The 18,429-nt window shown below is 44.5% G+C and overlaps 1 protein-coding gene across 14 annotated transcripts in view; it reads right to left on the bottom strand.

Annotated features, from left to right (window-relative positions):
• The window catches only part of SNX13 (sorting nexin 13), a 558,687-nt gene that overhangs the window by 284,415 nt on the left and 255,843 nt on the right, over positions 1 to 18,429 (bottom strand). For all 14 annotated transcript variants that reach the window (XM_085630906.1, XM_085630899.1, XM_085630907.1 and 11 more), the window contains 3 exons: positions 13,264 to 13,363; positions 12,889 to 13,082; positions 10,917 to 11,021 (listed from right to left, as the gene is read on the bottom strand). In XM_085630906.1, coding sequence (XP_085487032.1) covers positions 10,917 to 11,021; positions 12,889 to 13,082; positions 13,264 to 13,363 — 399 coding nt within the window. The remainder of the gene's footprint in view (positions 1 to 10,916; positions 11,022 to 12,888; positions 13,083 to 13,263; positions 13,364 to 18,429) is intronic.

An 18,429-nucleotide genomic window follows, 5' to 3' on the forward strand; every position in this document is an offset into this window, starting at 1 on the left:
CGAAATCCATTATATCCAGAACGGATCCAATTACGTGAAGTGTCTGAGGGGGAGTCAGGTGTGAGTTCGGCACGTTGATAGTTAAACTCAGTGAATGCAGAAGGTTCGACATAGTCAGGAGGATAAAAATGATTACCTGGGGCAGGTCCACCTTCAACAGCCAACCATCGAGGTAGGGGAAGATGGAACTCCTCACCTCCGCAGATGTGATACAACCACCACTATTTACTTGGTGAACACATAAGAGTTAGGGTGAGGCCGAAGGGAAGCATAGTGAACTGATTATACTCCTGGCCCACTAAGAACCGCAAGTAGCATCTGTGGGCAGGCAGGACAGGGGATGTGTAAATAAGCATCCTGCAAGGCCAACGCTCACATCCAGCCTCCGGGGTTGAGGGCAGATAAGACCTGAGCCAGGGTGAGCATCTTAAATGTGTCCTTATTCAAGAAGTAGTTGAGAAGGCACAGACCTAGGGATAGGAAGGAGGGCTACAGCCTTCTTTGGCATCCGAAAGTAGAGGGAACAGCAACCATGCCTTACTTCTGATGCTGGCACCCTCTCAATGACTCCTTTGGCCTAAAGGGCCAGTACTTCCTATCCCAAGAGAGCAAGGAGATCCTCCACCAGTCGATCTGGGCATTAAAGGAGTGGCGGTGGGATTTGCTGAAATGGAAGGGTGTAACCCCGTTGGACAATCTGAAGCACCCATTTGTCCGATGTTATGTCCCTCCACTGGTGCAAATGGCACTAGATTCTGCTGCCAACTGGGCATCCATGCTGGACTGAGGGCACACTAAAGAGGCTTTGACTTGTGTTTCGATTTAGATGCCCGTACATAGGTTTCCCTGAATCATGTCCTTATATAGGCACAATTCGCATTGCCCTTATTTAGGCATAGAATCCCAGTCCTTATTTAGGCATTAGCCATGCAATCCAAATACAGGCATCGTCACCTACATCCATCCATCCATCCCACGTCACAACGAGTTCTTAGAAACCAGACCCTTAAGCCGACGGGACTTTCCCTAGCTAGGATTATTGATTTCTCCAAGAACTCATCTATTATGCATGAACTACTATTCCATAGGGGTTCATCCATGACGTCTTCCTCTGCCTGACTTTACATCAATGCTAGCATTCCTAAACACAGTCCAGGTATAAATATACCTTCCCTTACCATGGCAAATTACGGCACGGTTCGCCACGGCAAGTTCGGAAGAAACCATATCCCGGACTGACGCACTGACCAGACACTGTCATCCCTGCTCGCAGAGAATCCGGCTTCCAGTGTTCTGACTCCCTTTGCGGGGTGTTAGAGTTTGAGACCCGGAAAGAGATTCCCAACTCTCTCATTCTAAAGGTATGGAGCTGACTAGAACCTAGAGGGACTCTTGGCATACAAACTTAGTATTTACCATACTATAGAAAACAGTACCTACTTCTTACTTTGTACTACATTTAGGTTAGGTACACTGGGGTAGAACTATTTATAAGCATCAGACAAGTATTCACTTTTTAGCCTGTGTTATTTATGTATGTATATATGAATATATGTCATAGCTAAAAGACAATGCTGTTGCAGTATTATTTCTTCTTACTGCTTACGCTGTGCGTATTATATCTTGCTTACTGTCTAATGATTGTAACAGCTCATATCTCTTACACGAGAAACAAGACTGTTCAATAAATCATTTTATTGAAACGCCAGTCTATCAATTTCTGTGTAACTCTGGAAAAACTAAGCATGCACGATTGACTGAGTGAAACTGTTATCTATTGTTTCCACGATTCTGAGACTCGTTCCGATTCTAAGGAAAACAAAGTTGTCATGTTTATGCGGTTGTCAGAGAAACTAATCCCTTCTTGTTTATTCGAGAAGTTTCTAGTGACCTCTGAGTTAGCTGGCACACACAAGTAATTAAGTTTAATGTACTCGATAGGAGCACACTGATCTTAGTCCAATGCAAAACCCATAGTGTATATTATTCCAATGCGCAGAGCCTATAAGGGAAATAGGAACTACACTACAGACTGTGCAGCTGCTGGGGAGAGTGGACTGGCTCGACCTCTGACTTTGGGCCCCACAACCCTTGTGGAAGCTGGGTTCACAGACACAAAATGACCGAGCTTGCTGGCTGTGGTTGCTAGGTGGGAAAGGATACAACTGATAGCCCCTACCATAGCCAAGTAAGCAGCATAAGGCGGAATGCGGCTGTCGGGGGCTAAAGCGATCAACAACCTAGCAGTCGCCCTACTGTTTTTTAAATCGTTCCCAGGCTGAATCCAGCCTTATCTCTGAAGAGACTGGTTGCATCGAAGGGCATTTTCAAGAGTAAGGCCTGGACATTCCCTGAAAAGCCAGTTATCCTCAACCATGCGAGGTGTCTCAGCAACACCGAAGAAGTAATAGCTCTGCCCAGTGAGTCAGTCGTATCCAATCAGCATCATAATGTGAAGTTTGCTGCGTCTAACTCATCCGCAATAGCTTGGGAAAGACTGGCCAGGGCCTCATCTGGGACCAGAGGTAGCACTTCCACAACCGTATCCCACACAGTATGGTAACATCTGTCCAAGAAGCAAGGGCTTCAGTTCTAGGCTGGCGGAAGGAAAAACTATCCAAAGGTGTCCAGCCTCTTGGGTTCCTTATCAAGTGAAGTGGTAGGGAAAGCAACAGGTTTGATCTGGAAAGTTGAGGCCTGGACTACCAGGTCTTCGGGGGTAGGGTGCTGGGAGATGAAGGCTGGGTGTCCGGAAGTGGGGTGATGACAAAAGCAATGACCCTGTGCACAGGAGTGCCTATACATAGCTTGGCCCAGGCCAGAACAGGACATCACTGAGGGCTTCGTTCAAGGGTAGTAAGGGTTCTGATGGGGATACCCCGGTTTAAGCATCTCCATCAAAATGATTGTTTTGACTTTAACTGTGGGTAACTGTAAGTTCAGAACTTCATTCACCCTCAAGACCACCATCGTGAAGGAAGCCCCTTCTTCCGTAGTCACTGTGGGAGGTGAGAGGAGACCAGTGTCTGGTGAGGTGTCAAGACCACTGGTGGCAGCTAGGTCCTCATACCAGTTGTTATCAGCCATGGACTCTGTTAGGGGGTGGGAACAGCAACATTGATCCTCAGATCCCCTCCATTTTTGTTTCTCAAAGAGCCCTTCAGTATAATAGGGCTTTGTCTCCAATTCAGGCCACATGGGCCTGCTCGATACCAGAGACAAAGTCATGCGACACCGGTCCAGCTCCGTATCGGATTGGAAATTACAATGGCTTTGGAGTTGGCGGCGCAGGGAACAATGCCACTAGAACAGTCCACAGAAGAGGTCGGGCCAGGGCCAATACGCATCCACCAAGAGATCATAAGGGGTCAACTGGCGCCTAGGGCGAAACCTGAGCGGTCAACTGGCGCCTAGGGCGAACCTGCCAGCTGAACTCCTGTCAAAGACTTTTCCGAACCCAGGGGACCTAAAGATGCACCAGAGGGGTTCAACCGCCCAAAAATGAGGCTCATGTTCTCATAAAATTCACAGAGCTGGGCTAGGGAGATCTTTGGCTAAGGAAAATTCAGGGAGGCGCAAAGGGGACCCAATATCCTATGCCAGCTGCAAAGGAACCACGTGCGAGCAGGGTCGGGACTTCTGGTGCTGTTTCCTCACGTCATCCAAAGAGTGGCAGTGACGCGGAGAAGTCAGAGAGGCTTGAATTCTTGGACTTTTTCCTGTGGGACTTACCGGAAGAAGTCCTGGAGTGAGACAAGGACCGATGCAAGCGACTCTTGAAGCGGCCCGAGTCCTCACATACGAAAAGGACATGACGGGCTCTTACGATAGCATTTCGGTTCATGGTCCTGCACTCTGCATACGGTGCTGAGACTTAGTCCTTTTCAAGGCACCACAAACACACCAATGGGGGTCTGTCACCAACATCTGTCGATGACCGACTTCACAAGGCTTGACTACAGTGGGTTTTTTCAAAGACACTTCTGTTAAAAAAGCAAAAATAGCGCACAAGTCGTCGACAAAAGAGTCGAAGACAGCCATAAAATGGCTGAGGGGAGCTTTATTCAGATCTGCCCTGATGGCGCGGAAAAAAAAAAAACTGAGGTTAGTGAGCTCAGTTGGAGTTTATATAGGCACCACACATTCAATTCCTGGGCAGACACATAGCCGACCGACACCACTTACTGGCACGCAAGGAGAAGTGCAAAAAAAATTCTGATCCACTTCAACATCTGGGACTAAGGAGGTAAGGAATCTGCGGCTAGAAACTATCAGATAACCATAATAATAAGACATTGTATGTTTTTTCACAACTTGACAGCTTCTCTACTGTATTATTGCATATATGCTTCAAATGGTAAGTACATCTGCTTTAATACATTGTGGCCTCATAATCTTGTATCTTTGTATATCTTGTGTCTTATATGCAATGTATTCAAATGACTGTCGGTACATGGTATTTCAGCATCTACCTACTTGACTTCCCACTATCACCTCGAGCCAGCTAAGGCCACACTGTGCCCCAGGCGTCTTTTAGGTTGTGAAATGCTTAGCTGAACAGCGGCATATGTTTCACTTCTCTTTTTGCAGAAGGTCAAGCCTTTTAGCCAGTGCTCTTTTTTAGGTCTTCCCTGCAACAGTGCACGCGCGCTCGCTTGTGAAAGATATTTTATACAACAAGGGGCTTGCAGCCCACCCACCGCTTAACATTTGTCTGCTTGATTGTCAGTCTTATTCGCTACCTTCTACGTGGCCAGCACGTGCTCGCTTTACTTTCTCTTCTTTTGCCTGGAGCATGGACAAAGTACTGATTGCTTCAGCTTGATTGCTGTCCTACTGACCACGCTGTGATTGAGGTACTACTTTTATTTTTATTCCTTCCCTGTCATCTTATTGAACCTTTTGCTATTTATATTTGTGTTTTACTGTACCACACGCACTTCAAAGAATCCCTTTACTCCTTGGAAATTGAGATTTACTTTGAGAACAGATGTTATCTGCTTTATTGTGACAACAGATGTTCTCTGCTTCCAATTGTATTTTCACTAAGACATGGGTACAATTGCTTTATTTATGCAATAAGATTGTTAGCCAAATGTCATGTAGTTACCTTTTTCACGATTGGTGAGATTAACTGATATCCTCAGAATCACGGTGGTACTGAGACCTAACAAGCACTGGCAAAGCCAACAGGTCTCGCCTCTGAGGCTATTGGATCTACCATTGCCTTTTGTCCATACTGTACAGCATGGGCATTGCCGACTTTGGCAATGATTTATAGCCATGCTGTATAGGAGCATGACTGCTTTGCAACATGGCTAAAAATAATAATAAAAAAAGACTATAATGCATCCATAACTAATGCACTTTTTCAATAAAAGTGCACATCCGCCCTCGCTGTGTAATTGTGCCATACTAGAAAACATCCACACTACTGTAAAGCATGGCTACAAAACACTGATATAGAAACTAGCTCTCATAGGCAAGGTTTCCCAATGATTGTTAGGCATAGACTTTCTGAACCAATTGATAGCCACCCATCTTACTCATCAGTAGAGCTAATTCTGCAAATCTTCTTATCTTGTGTGGAATCCTTTTCACATATCCTAGCAGATTGGTTAAAGGCCGTCCTCAAGTCTACTTCCTATCACGTGAAAGATGACATTAATTATCTTCTGCCAATAAGTAAATATGGGAGAACATGTCAAGGCCCGGTGGAAAAACTCTGCACGTTCTGAATTACATTGTGTAGGAAGCTGGCTCTGTATATACTATAGCAAAGTGAGGTATAGTGTGCACAGAGTCCAGTGGAACCTCAAAGATAGGCAGAGGTAAAGTTAGATAGAACCTTATTCTCTATTTGTGATAGTGTGGTTGAGCAGTAAGGCAGTATTAAAGGGCAGTGTTAAGCATTTGTTGTACACACTCATTCAGCAAATGAATTCAAACACTCAAAGATTGAACTTTAGACCAATTGTTTTTGTATAAAATTATTCTTTTAGTGATTTTATTTTCTAGAACCAAGCAAGCCTGGCACAGGTAAGCAATAAATACTTTACAGTAGTAATGCAATTAAAATACAGTTTGCATGATACTTGTATATGCACTTTGGTTTGATTTAAGGCATGGATGCAGAGAAATGCAATACTTAATAAATGCAGCACTTAGAATTGAATAGGCTTTTTAGTAAAATAGCAGGTAAGTAACTTTTGAGATTACTAGGCTTACACAGAGTAGTATACCTAGATACTACTCTGGGACATTTCCTGAAAACAGGTAAGTAAAATAGTTTTGTTAGATTATGCAATTTTAAAGAATTTCTTTAGTTTCTCAAACACACAGAAACTTTTCACAGAAAAACAGTCAATGTTATCCTATGGAGGAAAATAGTGTTATCGGTTTTGAGGTAAGTATTTGGTAGTGGGAGTTGAGGTTCTGGGGGTAGACTCAGGGGTCCCCCGGGGTCAAAGATGCACTCTAGTTACACACTCAACGGCACTAGGGCGGCCGGGTGCATAGTCCTGAGGCCCAATGTTATCCAATGGGGGATAGGGGACCTCCGGTTGGTGGCTGCTGACTAGCAGGCTACTTGGCTGTGGGAGCAAAGCTCCTGGACTTTAGCTCAGGGGAAATGGGGAAACAAAGTAGCGCCAAAGGTGCACCCTTAGTGGCCCTAGGGCGGCCGGGTGCAGAGAGCTGTTTGGACATCAGACGCCCTGTTGTTTTCAATGGAGAACCTCTGGTTTGGAAAGACACTGCAGGCTTGGGGACGAAGGTCTTCTGGTTGCAACCACCACTTCGAGAGGTAAGTTAGGAAGTTAGGGGTTGGTTAAGCACCGTTGGTTTGGGCACACACGGCCTGGGGCGTCGTGTGCAGGGGTGCCTTTTGGGGTCGGATCTTCTTACCAGTTCCTGGTCCTGGTTAGGGGGGCCTTCTGGATTCAAGCTGCAGGCCTCGGCTGGAGGCTTGAGGCAGGTCAGGGGTCACCGGATCGTGGGTCAGGCTGGCTGGGGTAACCTCCATGTGGTGTGTGCCCACTTGAGCTCGGGCCATGGACGGCGGGGGTAGAGACAGGCGGATCCGCGGTGTCCGGCTGGAGCCAGAGGTTGCATGTTAACAAATCCGGTGTTCACAGGAGACAAAGTCTTTGTCCTTGAAGGTAGGCAGGTCCTCCTGGGTTTTTGAGGTTGCTGGCTGCAGGACACTGGGATTTCGCAGGAGCAGGTTCGAGGTGGAGACAGGCCGGTAGGGCTGGGGCCAAGTCAGTGGGTGTCTTCCTCTTGTTAGCTGCTGCACGGCTGTTTGGTCCTTCTTCTTCTTCTTCTTCTTGCAGGTTCTTGTCTGCCGAAGCAAGGTTCAGGGGTGCCCATAAACACTAAATTTAGGTGCGTTAGAGGTAGATAAAGAAGGCAGGGACCAATGGTTTCACTTCCCTGGGGTGGGTACACCCACTATTATGCCACCCTCCAGTGGGAGGTGGGCATGAGCCTGTCCCTGGTTGGCTGAGTCCCCCCATCTTCAAGATGGTGTGGACTGAGAGTTGTGCTTCACCTCACCTCCTTCACCTGAGGGGTGGAGTTGGCAGAGGTGGTCACACCCCTCTTCCTCACTTGTTTTTCCCGCCGGTTCTCCCGCCCAAAGTGGGGGGTCAGAACCAGTGGGACCAGTTGCTGGAAGCAGCAAGTGGCCTGGGGAAGCTCACAAAGGCGGCAAGCCTTTAAAGCTTCCCCTTTGTGAACCCTGTCCATCCTGGGAGGGGAGGCTTGGCACCTCATCCCAGGATGTGCATTGTTTTGAGCCCCAGAGAGCAGCAGGCTCTCGACCCAGGGTTCCAGAAACATGTCTGTTGGTGGCAGCTGAAAGTAGCCACTCAGCCTGGACACTAGTGGTAAGTTAGTTTTCAGGGGGCATCTCTAAGATGCCCTCTGTGTGCGTTTTTCATTAAATCCCACACTGGCATCAGTGTGGATTTAATGTGCTGAGAAGTTTGATACCAAACCTCCAAGTTTTCAGTGTAGCCATTATGGTGCTGTGGAGTTCGTAAAGAGAAACTCCCAGCACCATATACTCTTAATGGCAGCACTGCACTTACAATGTCTAAGAATGGACTTAGACGCAGTAGGGGTACAGGGATCATGCACCTGTACCCTCACCACGGGTATAGTGCACCCAGCCAGAGGGATGACTAATCTATGTCAGGGCAGTGGGTTGTAGGCATGGCACACAGAGATGTGGGCCATGTCGACTCTTCACTTTGTTCTTCACCAAAACATGCAGCCTGCAAAGGCAGTGTGCGAGTGTAGTGGTACAGGACCTCTAAGGATGGCACAATAAGTGCTGCAGCCCTTAGTGGCCTTCTCTGCTCACAGTGCCTTGGGTACCTGTGGTACCATTTACCAGGGATTTACCTGTGGCCAGAGATGACAATTGGGTTTAGGCTTCAATGCAGTTTTAGGGTAAAGACATAGGCCCTGGGAACCTGATTAGCAGGAGCCCAGGGCACACTCAGTCAAAGTACATCAGCAATTTAGCAAAACGTGGGGGCAACCATGCAGAAAGAGGGCACTTTCTCACACATTGTAGGTAGCAATGCAACTTAGTCAGGTGATTTTGGAGTTGTTTGTCAGATGTAAAGTAGGCCTGATGTATACATTTGTAGTGGAGCAATTTGTTTCTTCGGTTCATAGTAACTGATTTAGCCTGTGTACAACAGTATGCATTTACAAGGTATACTTCAGCTTTAAAGTTTCTGAATAAGAATGGTGTTTGATGCCGGGATCTATGTTAATTCTGGAATAGAATATCTTTAAATTCTTCAGTGCTGAGATCTTGTCATAAGCCTTTCTGGAGACCTTTGGCTGCATTACATAGATTGCCCTGGACGAGAAACTGGCATTTGCACCCACTTTTTGAACCTCCATTGCACTAGGGCAATATAGAAGGGGCAGCAGATGGCTGCACAGATCCTTCTGTTACACAGATTGCACTGGTAATACATGTGAACCAGTGCAATCCCATGAGGTCATTCGCTTTTTTGCATGGGGCCGTGACTCATGCAAATGCAGGAACACTTTTCCTCGGTTCCCAAACCATAGTTAAGATGTTGGGGCACAGGCAAAGGAGCTGTCAAAGAATGCACTGACTGTGCACCTTAAAAATGTAGTGCAAATTCAGTGCGCCCCCGAAGGCACCCTTTGAAAGGAGCAAAAGGGGTCAACATAGCCTCCCAGACATCCCTGTGGAGGCGGATTCAGTCATTCACTGCACCCGCCTGCAGGGGGATCTCTGTACCCTTTTGAGAGGCAGACCATGTAGCGACCTGTAAAATGAAAAACAGACTTACTCCTTCAAATAGCTAGCCTGCATTTCTCTAATGTGCGGTCTCCAGAGTAGGGTGGGGGTTGTGGCTACCCTTGGGGCAGCAAATTTAAGGCAAAAGGGTACATTGATCATGTCTGCAAGCAGTACAACCAGTTAAAGGAGCGAATTAGACAAGGCCAAAGTGCCCTATTCATAATACAGCCCTGTATGTTCTCCTGATTATTTCGGTCTATGTTTAGAAGTATTCTGTTTAGAAACTTTTAAACAACTTGTTAGTTCTGCAACAGTGATCTTTACTTTAGGTACTTTTTAATATGTTTTCAGCGTCTCTTCTCCAAAATAGCTTTAACTTTTGACAGCATCAAGGGTTTTGGGTTGTTAGAGTATTTTTATTCCAGAAACATGCATCTCCTTGCCAATTTAGTATTCAGGCTGAGCCGTTCCTTTAATGGTATCCAAGCACAAGTGGTCAACTGACATGGCTACAGAGATCAAAAAGTTTGTCTCTGAAGTACAATTGTCTTCGGCTGCTAAGTTACTTAAACTTTGCCCTGCTCATCCAAATGATCCTTTGGTCAGCATTGATTACAAACAAGGTGTACATCTATCTCAGGAAATTCCCAATGGTAGCATACAAAAAAACTGATAAGTAGTTTGCACATTGACTGTCACTGATGAAAAACCTATAATCAACAACGTTTTTATGCATATTCATACATACAGAGTACAACGTTTCTAGTTTTTGCAGAAGAAACACCTCAGCACTGAAAAGATAGCATCAATGCATGGAGCATTCTGGCAGGTTGGTGGGAACCTCAAAAGTCTCATTACAGTCATTCCCACTACCTGGGGTACTCATCTACATCAAAACCCTTGAGAAAACAAACTGCACTGTTGTCCCCCAACAAATACATTAAATGATATGCACATCATGCTAATTTCCAAAAGTTTCATGCTGCAAACCTATAAAATCTGAACCCTGCATTACTATAAGGAGACCCATGACAGATGCAACCCATACATTTCAATCTCAAATAACAGAAAATGAAACCCATGCAAGACTTTAATTTCCATTACCAAAAATGTGATATATGGATGTGGATGACTGGTAAGGTGTTTGCTATTCAGTCGCTGTAGAAAGGGCTACAGTCCCATGTAGATGAAATGCTATGTCCTGCGTTAGAAGTTAATCTTGTCAATCATGATTATTCCATTCAGGGCCAGACAGGTCGTAGCGGGCACTGGGCGATTTCTCCTTTTGGGGCGCCAGGGTTGGGTTGGCTTTGTTACCAAGGGCGGTTTTGCCTCCATCCACAGCCTCCCCCACCCCTCGGGCCGGCCGAGCTGTTTGCTAGGGCTGGTTTTGGTTCCCAGTCTGGCCGTAATTTCATTTTAAGGAGTAAACCTTTCCCCACACTGCACATGCATGTAGATGCATTTACACTTTAAGTATTCAGAGGACACATTGATAAGGGCATTTTCTGAGTATTAACAAATTTTCAGGAAATTAGCTAGGACTTCATTTCTGATTCTTGGCATTATCCTGTGTCTCGAAAGAAGGATGAAAAACAGCAAGTGCTTTTGTTCTGTATACCTTTCTCTGTATGTCATCAAATATTTCAGGCGTTGGGTCTTCATTCTCCAACTTGTCTTCCAGTTTGGCTACCAAGTATTCTTCAACGTCAACTCTTGGTGATGCCTGCCATAGAAAACTGAATGAATTTGTGCTGGGTTTAAGCCTCTTGACATTTATTTCATTGATTTATTCAAATGAAAAATTTACAAACAGTGTTTGCTCTGTGTTTTAACAATATCAAATTGGTCCAGTCTCATTTATACATCAGTTTGATAAATCACTACACTGAATTTAAATGCACACACATCATGTTTTTAAACAGTGTTTATTGTTGTGAGTTTTATAAAGTTAGAACATATAAGTAAGATTAGCCACTCGCTGTCAACATCACAAAGTTGGTGCACATCAATTCCCTATCGTTGTCCCTGACTCATGAACATCACAATCAAGATTGCAATATCAATGTTCCACCCATACATGAAAAAAGTTCAAATATGCACTCCATAAATAAGTTGCATCTTCTACCTTAATAAATATTTCAGTGGTGCCATACAGTCGGAAATGTATTAGGGCAGCCCCAGCTAATTGACATCACCTCTCAGATGACATACACATGGTAGTAATCCATGAACTCACAGTGGGGGATAGGTGGCCACCCAAAATTCAACAATGTCTTTTCTGGCCACGGATAGCCAACCCCAGAAAAATGTTTAGTACATCTGTGGAGTCAAATGCCCAAATATGCCTAACAATGCATTCTTGTTCTCCACTTACAAAGATGTTCACCTAGTTGTACTAGGCCGAAAGATGCTCCCATTTTAGAACAGTCAGCCATCAGCGCCTGTCCAAGGAGTGTGATGAGAAATTCATCCTCCCTTCAATCTTTCAAGTGTAATATAATTTCGTATTAGACCCATTTTCACCAGTCTGGTTATAGTATAGTACGCTCTATGGAGAATTTTAAACTATGCAAATCTAAAGCTAGATTGAACAGCTACCTGAAGTGGCTGCTTCTCTTAATGGGTTACGCCCCATTTTGTTTCTGTCCTGTCTGTTTTCATGTCATCCAAATATTAATCTATATTCACTTGGTATGATAAAAATGCCAACCTCCTTCAGGTTCAGCAATAGTCTCTGTCAGATGGATGGCGTAGGCCCTTGAAGGTGCCTACACCATGCTTCATAGAGATTATCCAGGACCAGTGAAATCTCATCCCTGGCCGTGGGGCCTAGGCACGTCTCTGTGCCCCCTCCACCCCCCATTTGTGACGTTGAGCGTCACAACTAAACATAGCTATGGACGCTCTGCAGTGCCTTTGGCTATACGCTTATCAGTGTCACCCCACCCTTTTCCAACTCCTCAAATCGTTGAGTAAGCTTGGTATGAAAAAGTAGAGACTGAAACCTGGTCCCTGCAACTATGCTGGTTCGAAGTTATGTTTCATGCCCCAACGTCAGAAGCTGAAAGGAACAAGAGTCTAAACGGGACCTGCAGCAAAGTAAGTGGAAAGAAAAAGCTTTAAAGCATTTAAATGTGCACAGTGTATATGGGTAAGTGTGCAGGGAGTATTGGTGGAGAGAGTCAGCAATTAAGAATGAGTAATAGGAAGTTACATGTTAGAAGCCTGCTTGTCTGCACATTTTTTTGAAAATGTATATATTAATCAAACACATTGCAGATAATCACAATATTAATCACAATCAATAGAAAAGGTGCAGTAATAGGTCAAACAAAAGAAAGCACACTGCTAATTTTCCACAGTCTTTCTACATTTATGTAAGCTGCCGCTACACGAACACCTATAATAATCTTTATCAATGTAGATTGAAACAATACATTTATCAACCTATTAAGATTAACCTTCAAAGGCACATTCCCAGATACTACTGTCATATGGCACAGAAACCATTAAAACATTATGGCTTTCTGCAACTATTAAGACTGTGTGAGACAATCCACATCACATTAATGGTGTGCAATTGTTCCTACCTTCTCAGATAAATACTGTTCATAGATTCCAACAGCAGCTGCTCGTAGAAGGCCTTTGGTTTGATTGGTTTGGTGCTTTCCATCTCTTTGCAAACTCTGCAGCACCTCCAGCTGCTGTTGTGCGGTTACCCGGTACCCCTCCACTGTCAGCCAGAAGAAGAGATGAGCTTGGCCTCCATTCTGCTGCATGTAATCTAGGAAATCAGAGAGTGATAGAAACACCATATTACTAGACAAATCTAAGAAATGTAAGATATAAATGGAGTCCTGTCGGAAGTAGGCACAGCCTCACGTTTGTCGCACAAACAACAACATATAAGCTCAATCTTTCCAAGTCAGTCAGTGAACTGAAAGTACATCTACTTTTTAATTTACCCATAAAAGATTGAAGTGCAACGTTGTCTACAAGGATGATATCCAAGGGGACTGTGCAAAGTTTTCCAAACTGTGCTGCCAGCTTCACAGTATCTATTTCCTGTAGGTGGAAACAGAACAAAAGGTCATTTGTATACAGCACTTTCTAATTCAGCTAAAATTAGAATATACACTGCCTCCATGAAATCAGTCGGTTTGTGTATAATGAGTGCTTCCAAAACATAATGCTTAACTAATTTACTTTATGCTTTATAGAAATGTTTGTGTGCTACAAGGTTCAATCCACATATGATTTTAAGAGTTCAAAGTAGCATCATTCCACCTAATGTGAAACATTAGCCAGAACCCCAGAGCTAGGAAAATAATATCAGAACACAACCTTCTTTCAACATGAGTGGCTGACAGAGAAGCACATTTCAATTAAAAAAACACAGGCTTAATTTTTGCACTTAGAAAGGATGCTGGAAGGACACTAATGCCATTTGAACTGAATGCTGATAAAACATTTGAGATAAAAGATAGTATTTCTTCGGACCACCCTGCCCTAGTGGAATAGAGTTAATGGTTCTGAGGTGTAGAGGGCTTAGAGCTCACTTCTGGATGTGGCCAATGCTATGGCTACCAAAAAGCAAATATTTCATGAGAGGACCTTCATGTTGTATTAAGCCAACTGGACGAAATTCCAATGCCATCAGTCTGCCCAGAAGCAGGCAAATGTTTAAAGAAGTAGTGGGGTGTCAGATCAGAGTCTTGTCTGGCATCCCCTGATGACCTCACTTACCAAAGAGAAGGACTCCACTGCCTCTTTTGGATAGGCTAATAGATCATGGGAAAATGAAACGATAAAGAACTTTCTGTGAAGAAAATTATGGAATGCATTTCTTTCTGGAGAAGCTCAGCCACATGCCTCTGTGCTGAGCTCTGGTGGAAGGCTCTTACACCATCTGGGATGTCTAGGTTCGGTGCTGAGACACCAAAGTGAATGCTAGCTCCGGAGAAATCTTGACATAGTAATGAGCCATGGTAGTGGGTGGATGGTGCTTCTCCTCCCCCCTCACGGACTAAGACCGGAGGAGGATATACTGCTCCTGGTGGAACAACTTGACTTCAAAACTTGACCAGGCTATGCGGGAGCCACGAGGAATACCATATGGCCTGGAATTTCTCAAATTTTCTACGATACCATTGCAAACAGAGATGTTGGAGGAAAGGCATTATAAGAATCCCTCCATCCAAACAAACCTCAGGCCACCACCCAGAGACACAGACCTATTCTGAAAAAAACTAGTTGCCTCAGAAATTTAAGTGGATAACAGAAGCATTATAACAGTGTGATTCTAGACCACAAAAATGAAGTCAAGGAGTTTGTTTGTTTATACTTTATTCGATAACAAGGTATCATAAAAGTAATTACATTTCGAATCAACATAGGTACGACCACAGGAATAATAACATAAAAATATACATTTAAAAATTTCATCCAGAAAAACAAAAAAAATAAAAAAAATAAAAAAGGGAGATTAAGAAAAACAGAGGAGTAAGAGAATAAAGACAAGAGATACATATCCAGTTATAAAAATTGTTTGATGTAGATGGTAAAGAGAGACAAGATGGCAATCTAAGCAGAGCTTGCTTCAACCAGCTTAGATCGTAATATCCAAGCTTTTCCAAGATATTTGGCTACCCCACAAACTACCAGCAAGGATGTTGTGTCCGTCGTTAAAATACGGAGGGCCACTGATGACTGCCTGGTACCCAGATTACTACAAACTAGAGTTAACCAGCGCTTTCTAGGTGCCCTGTACGCCTTGCAGGCAAACAGGAAATGCCCCAGTGACTCAGTAGGATTAGAACATCCCGGGCAAGCTGTGTGATTGGATTTAGAATTTTTCCAATTATTTGTAAAATCATTAAGAGGTAGTGTGCCAAACCTCATTTTGAGGAACAAAGCTCTGCCCCTTGGTGAGGAGATGAAATCTAAAAAAGGTTCCAGCTTCGGAGCTGGCTTGCAGGTCATGAAAGCATCAGTTAGAGCACCCAACTTTGCGTCTGTCAAAGCCATTCCCTCGACGCTTGACCAATATAGTTTCTTAATAATATCTTTTTGCGGGGGCTGCTGCAAGAGCCATTCATCTTTTAGCCCTAGCTTAATTACCATGTCCCTCAGATTTTTCAACCATGGGATTAGTCTGAAACCATTTAAAGCAATAAGTTCGTCAAGGGCGGCTGCATAATTGCTCAGTTCCGGGGTTCTCCTGAGCCGGGCCCAAAATAAAACGGGCCGAAGGCCAACAATGTCTTTAATGGAACGGCGTCCCAAATCATAAAGTAACGGCTTAATAGGAGTGGAAACTGGGAGACCCACTAATTCTCTCATAAATTTATGTTCTGCAAAGACTAAATCAGCAACTCTTTCGAATCCCCACAGTTCAGATCCGTAAGTAGCAGCAGACAATGCCTTGCCCTCGTATACTAATAAGGCAGGGCTAATAGGCTTAGTTGATGATAAACGGTGGTCTCTAAGGATTGCTCCTGTCACTCTCTTTAGATTTAAAGTCATTTTGGCAATGTGCGAATCCCATTTCATTCTAGAGTTTATCCTGACCCCCACATAATCAAAGGCATCCACTTCTTCTAAGGGGGTGCCATTTAATGCGACGGTGGTTTTTTAAAGTTTTTTGTTTCTAGATAATACCATCAATTTGGTCTTAGTAGTATTGATGGTAAGTCCACGATTGTCGCAAAAGATACAGAACTTGTCAAGCAGTTTCTGAAGACCCATAGGGGTCTTAGACATGAGGAGTGTATCGTCTGCAAAGAGGAGGGTGGGTGTTTTTTCCCCCGCCAGGGCGGGGGCATCCGCTGGGCTGGGTCCTCCCTCAAATGGTCTACCACCCCATTAATAAAGAGGGAGAACAGTGTCGGAGCCATCACACATCCCTGGCGAACCCCCCTCTGGACAGGGATACGGTCAGTCAATTGGCCTTCACTCCCCCATCTAATTCTTGCATATGTGTCCTCGTGCAGTCTTTTGATAAACTCCAAAAGGTATCGTGGCAACCCCATTCCATGTAGAACCTGCCAGAGTTTAGCCCGGAGAACGAGATCAAATGCAGTTTTAAGATCAATAAAGGCCAGGTATAAAGAACCCCCGCCAATCAGGACAGTCTTCCAATATGTGGCGAGGAATCTGAACACCTGGTCCATAGTGCCCACTTTCTTCCTAAACCCTGCTTGTAAGTGTGATAAGACGTTTCCCTCTTCAAGCCAGGTCCACATTCGCGAGTTGAGAACCCTGCCAACCACCTTTTGGATGACATCGATTAAACTTATTGGCCTGTAGTTGGCAGGGTCCTCTCTCGCCCCCTTCTTATAAATTGTGACTACCTCGGCACCCTTCCATGAATCAGGGATAGCATGGCCTCTTAGCAGTAAGTTCATCACATTAGTGATAAGTTCTGCCCATATTAGGGGGTCATGAAGAATCAAATCGCCTGGAAGGCCATCAGGGCCTGCCGCCTTCCCGGAAGCTATGCTTTTGATGGCGATGTGGACCTCCCCAGAGGTAAAAAGGTCCATTGGATCAGGCTGTAAAAAGGTTGGGTTAAGGTCTGGACTATCAGACGTGAGGTGGTCGGGCTCTACCTCGTTACAATATAATTTTGAAAAATGCACAGACCACTGCTGTTTGGTTATATTGTTGGGGATTGGTTCAGAGTCTCTTCTGGATAGTTGAGTTATTAAGGTCCAGAAGATTTTAGAGTCTTTTGAAAAGGCTGCATACTTAAGTGCTTGCCAATGTTCCTCCTCCCAAGCCCGTTTAGCAGCTGCTATGGATTTTTTATAAGCTTGCCTAGCCAGCCTGACAGCTATCGGATCTTTATTCCGAAGTGCAAGTATGATCTCCTGTCTCAGGGTTCTACATTCGTTGGTAAACCATGGGTTGCCTCTCTTGGGTTGATGATTTATGCCAGCTTTTGGACCTTTTATTATGAAATGAGCGCCTATGTCCTCAATGAGGGTTTTATAAGTGTTAATAAAGTTAGCATGGTTTGTCACAAGCGACCCTACATTGAGGTGAGCAAATTCAGCAGCCTTAGAGGCCACTAGGAGGTTTATGGAGGTTAGGATGTCCTCGTGACCTGATACTTTGTGCCATTTCAACCTTCTATTGCAGTTTGTAGGAGTTACTGCTTTTGAGGCCAAATTCAAATTTAAGGAGCTTGGCCTTGAATTCCATTTAAAAACTGCACAGAGGGGATTATGGTCACTATCTGGCATCTGTTCTACCTTCATATCAACCACCTGGTCCCAAGAATTTGCATCTATGATAATGTAATCGATACGCGATGGCCCATGTAATCTATTAAAGGTCATAGCCCCATGTGGATCAGAGAGAGTTCTTCCATTTAGGGCACGGAGGTTAAATTCCAGAGTGAGACCGGTCATCTGAAGTGCCCTTGCTGACCATCTCATAGTAGAACTCAAATTTAAAGGGGGGATACAGTTTTTACTGTCTTCCTCAGTGAGCCCTAAAAGGTCAGCATCTCTTAGTGGTTCGTACGTACAATTCAGATCACCACCTATAATAATATTAGAGAGTGGTGGGATACCTGACAGAACGTTTTCCAGAATGGAGATGGTGGCAGAGTTTTGAGTGGGAGGGCCTCCTCTAGCGTATACATTGAGGAGGTCAACTCTAGAGCCATTTCGGGGCCGTTTGAAAGATATATGAAGAAGATCTACTGACTTGGCATTATGGATTTTAATGTCCAAATTCAGAGCGACCTTAATCCAAATATGTAGGCCTCCCGAAGGTCGGCCCACACCCTGGTGGACTGCCGGGATATGAAAGGTAGAATAACCAGGCTTATAAAGAGGGTCTAAACTCCAGGTCTCCTGGAACATGCAAATATCGTATTGGTTGACGAAGTCAAGCCAATCCGGATTGGCCAGGTGTTTCTTAAGGCCTGCAATATTCCACGAAAGTATTTGGATTGTTCCCGAATTGGCCTTCCCACTATCTGGTATAGCATTAGTCAGGGGTACGGGGGAATAATTTTTAGGTAAGTGTCCCTTCGTTGAGCCATATGGGGGATGCTGGGTAAAATGTACTAGGGGGCGTCAATCGATATCCTCTAATCCTCTAAGTGGGGAGAAACGATT

This window comes from Triturus cristatus, chromosome 10 (genome assembly GCF_964204655.1).
Source record: "Triturus cristatus chromosome 10, aTriCri1.1, whole genome shotgun sequence".
In the NCBI taxonomy this organism is placed as follows: domain Eukaryota; kingdom Metazoa; phylum Chordata; class Amphibia; order Caudata; family Salamandridae; genus Triturus; species Triturus cristatus.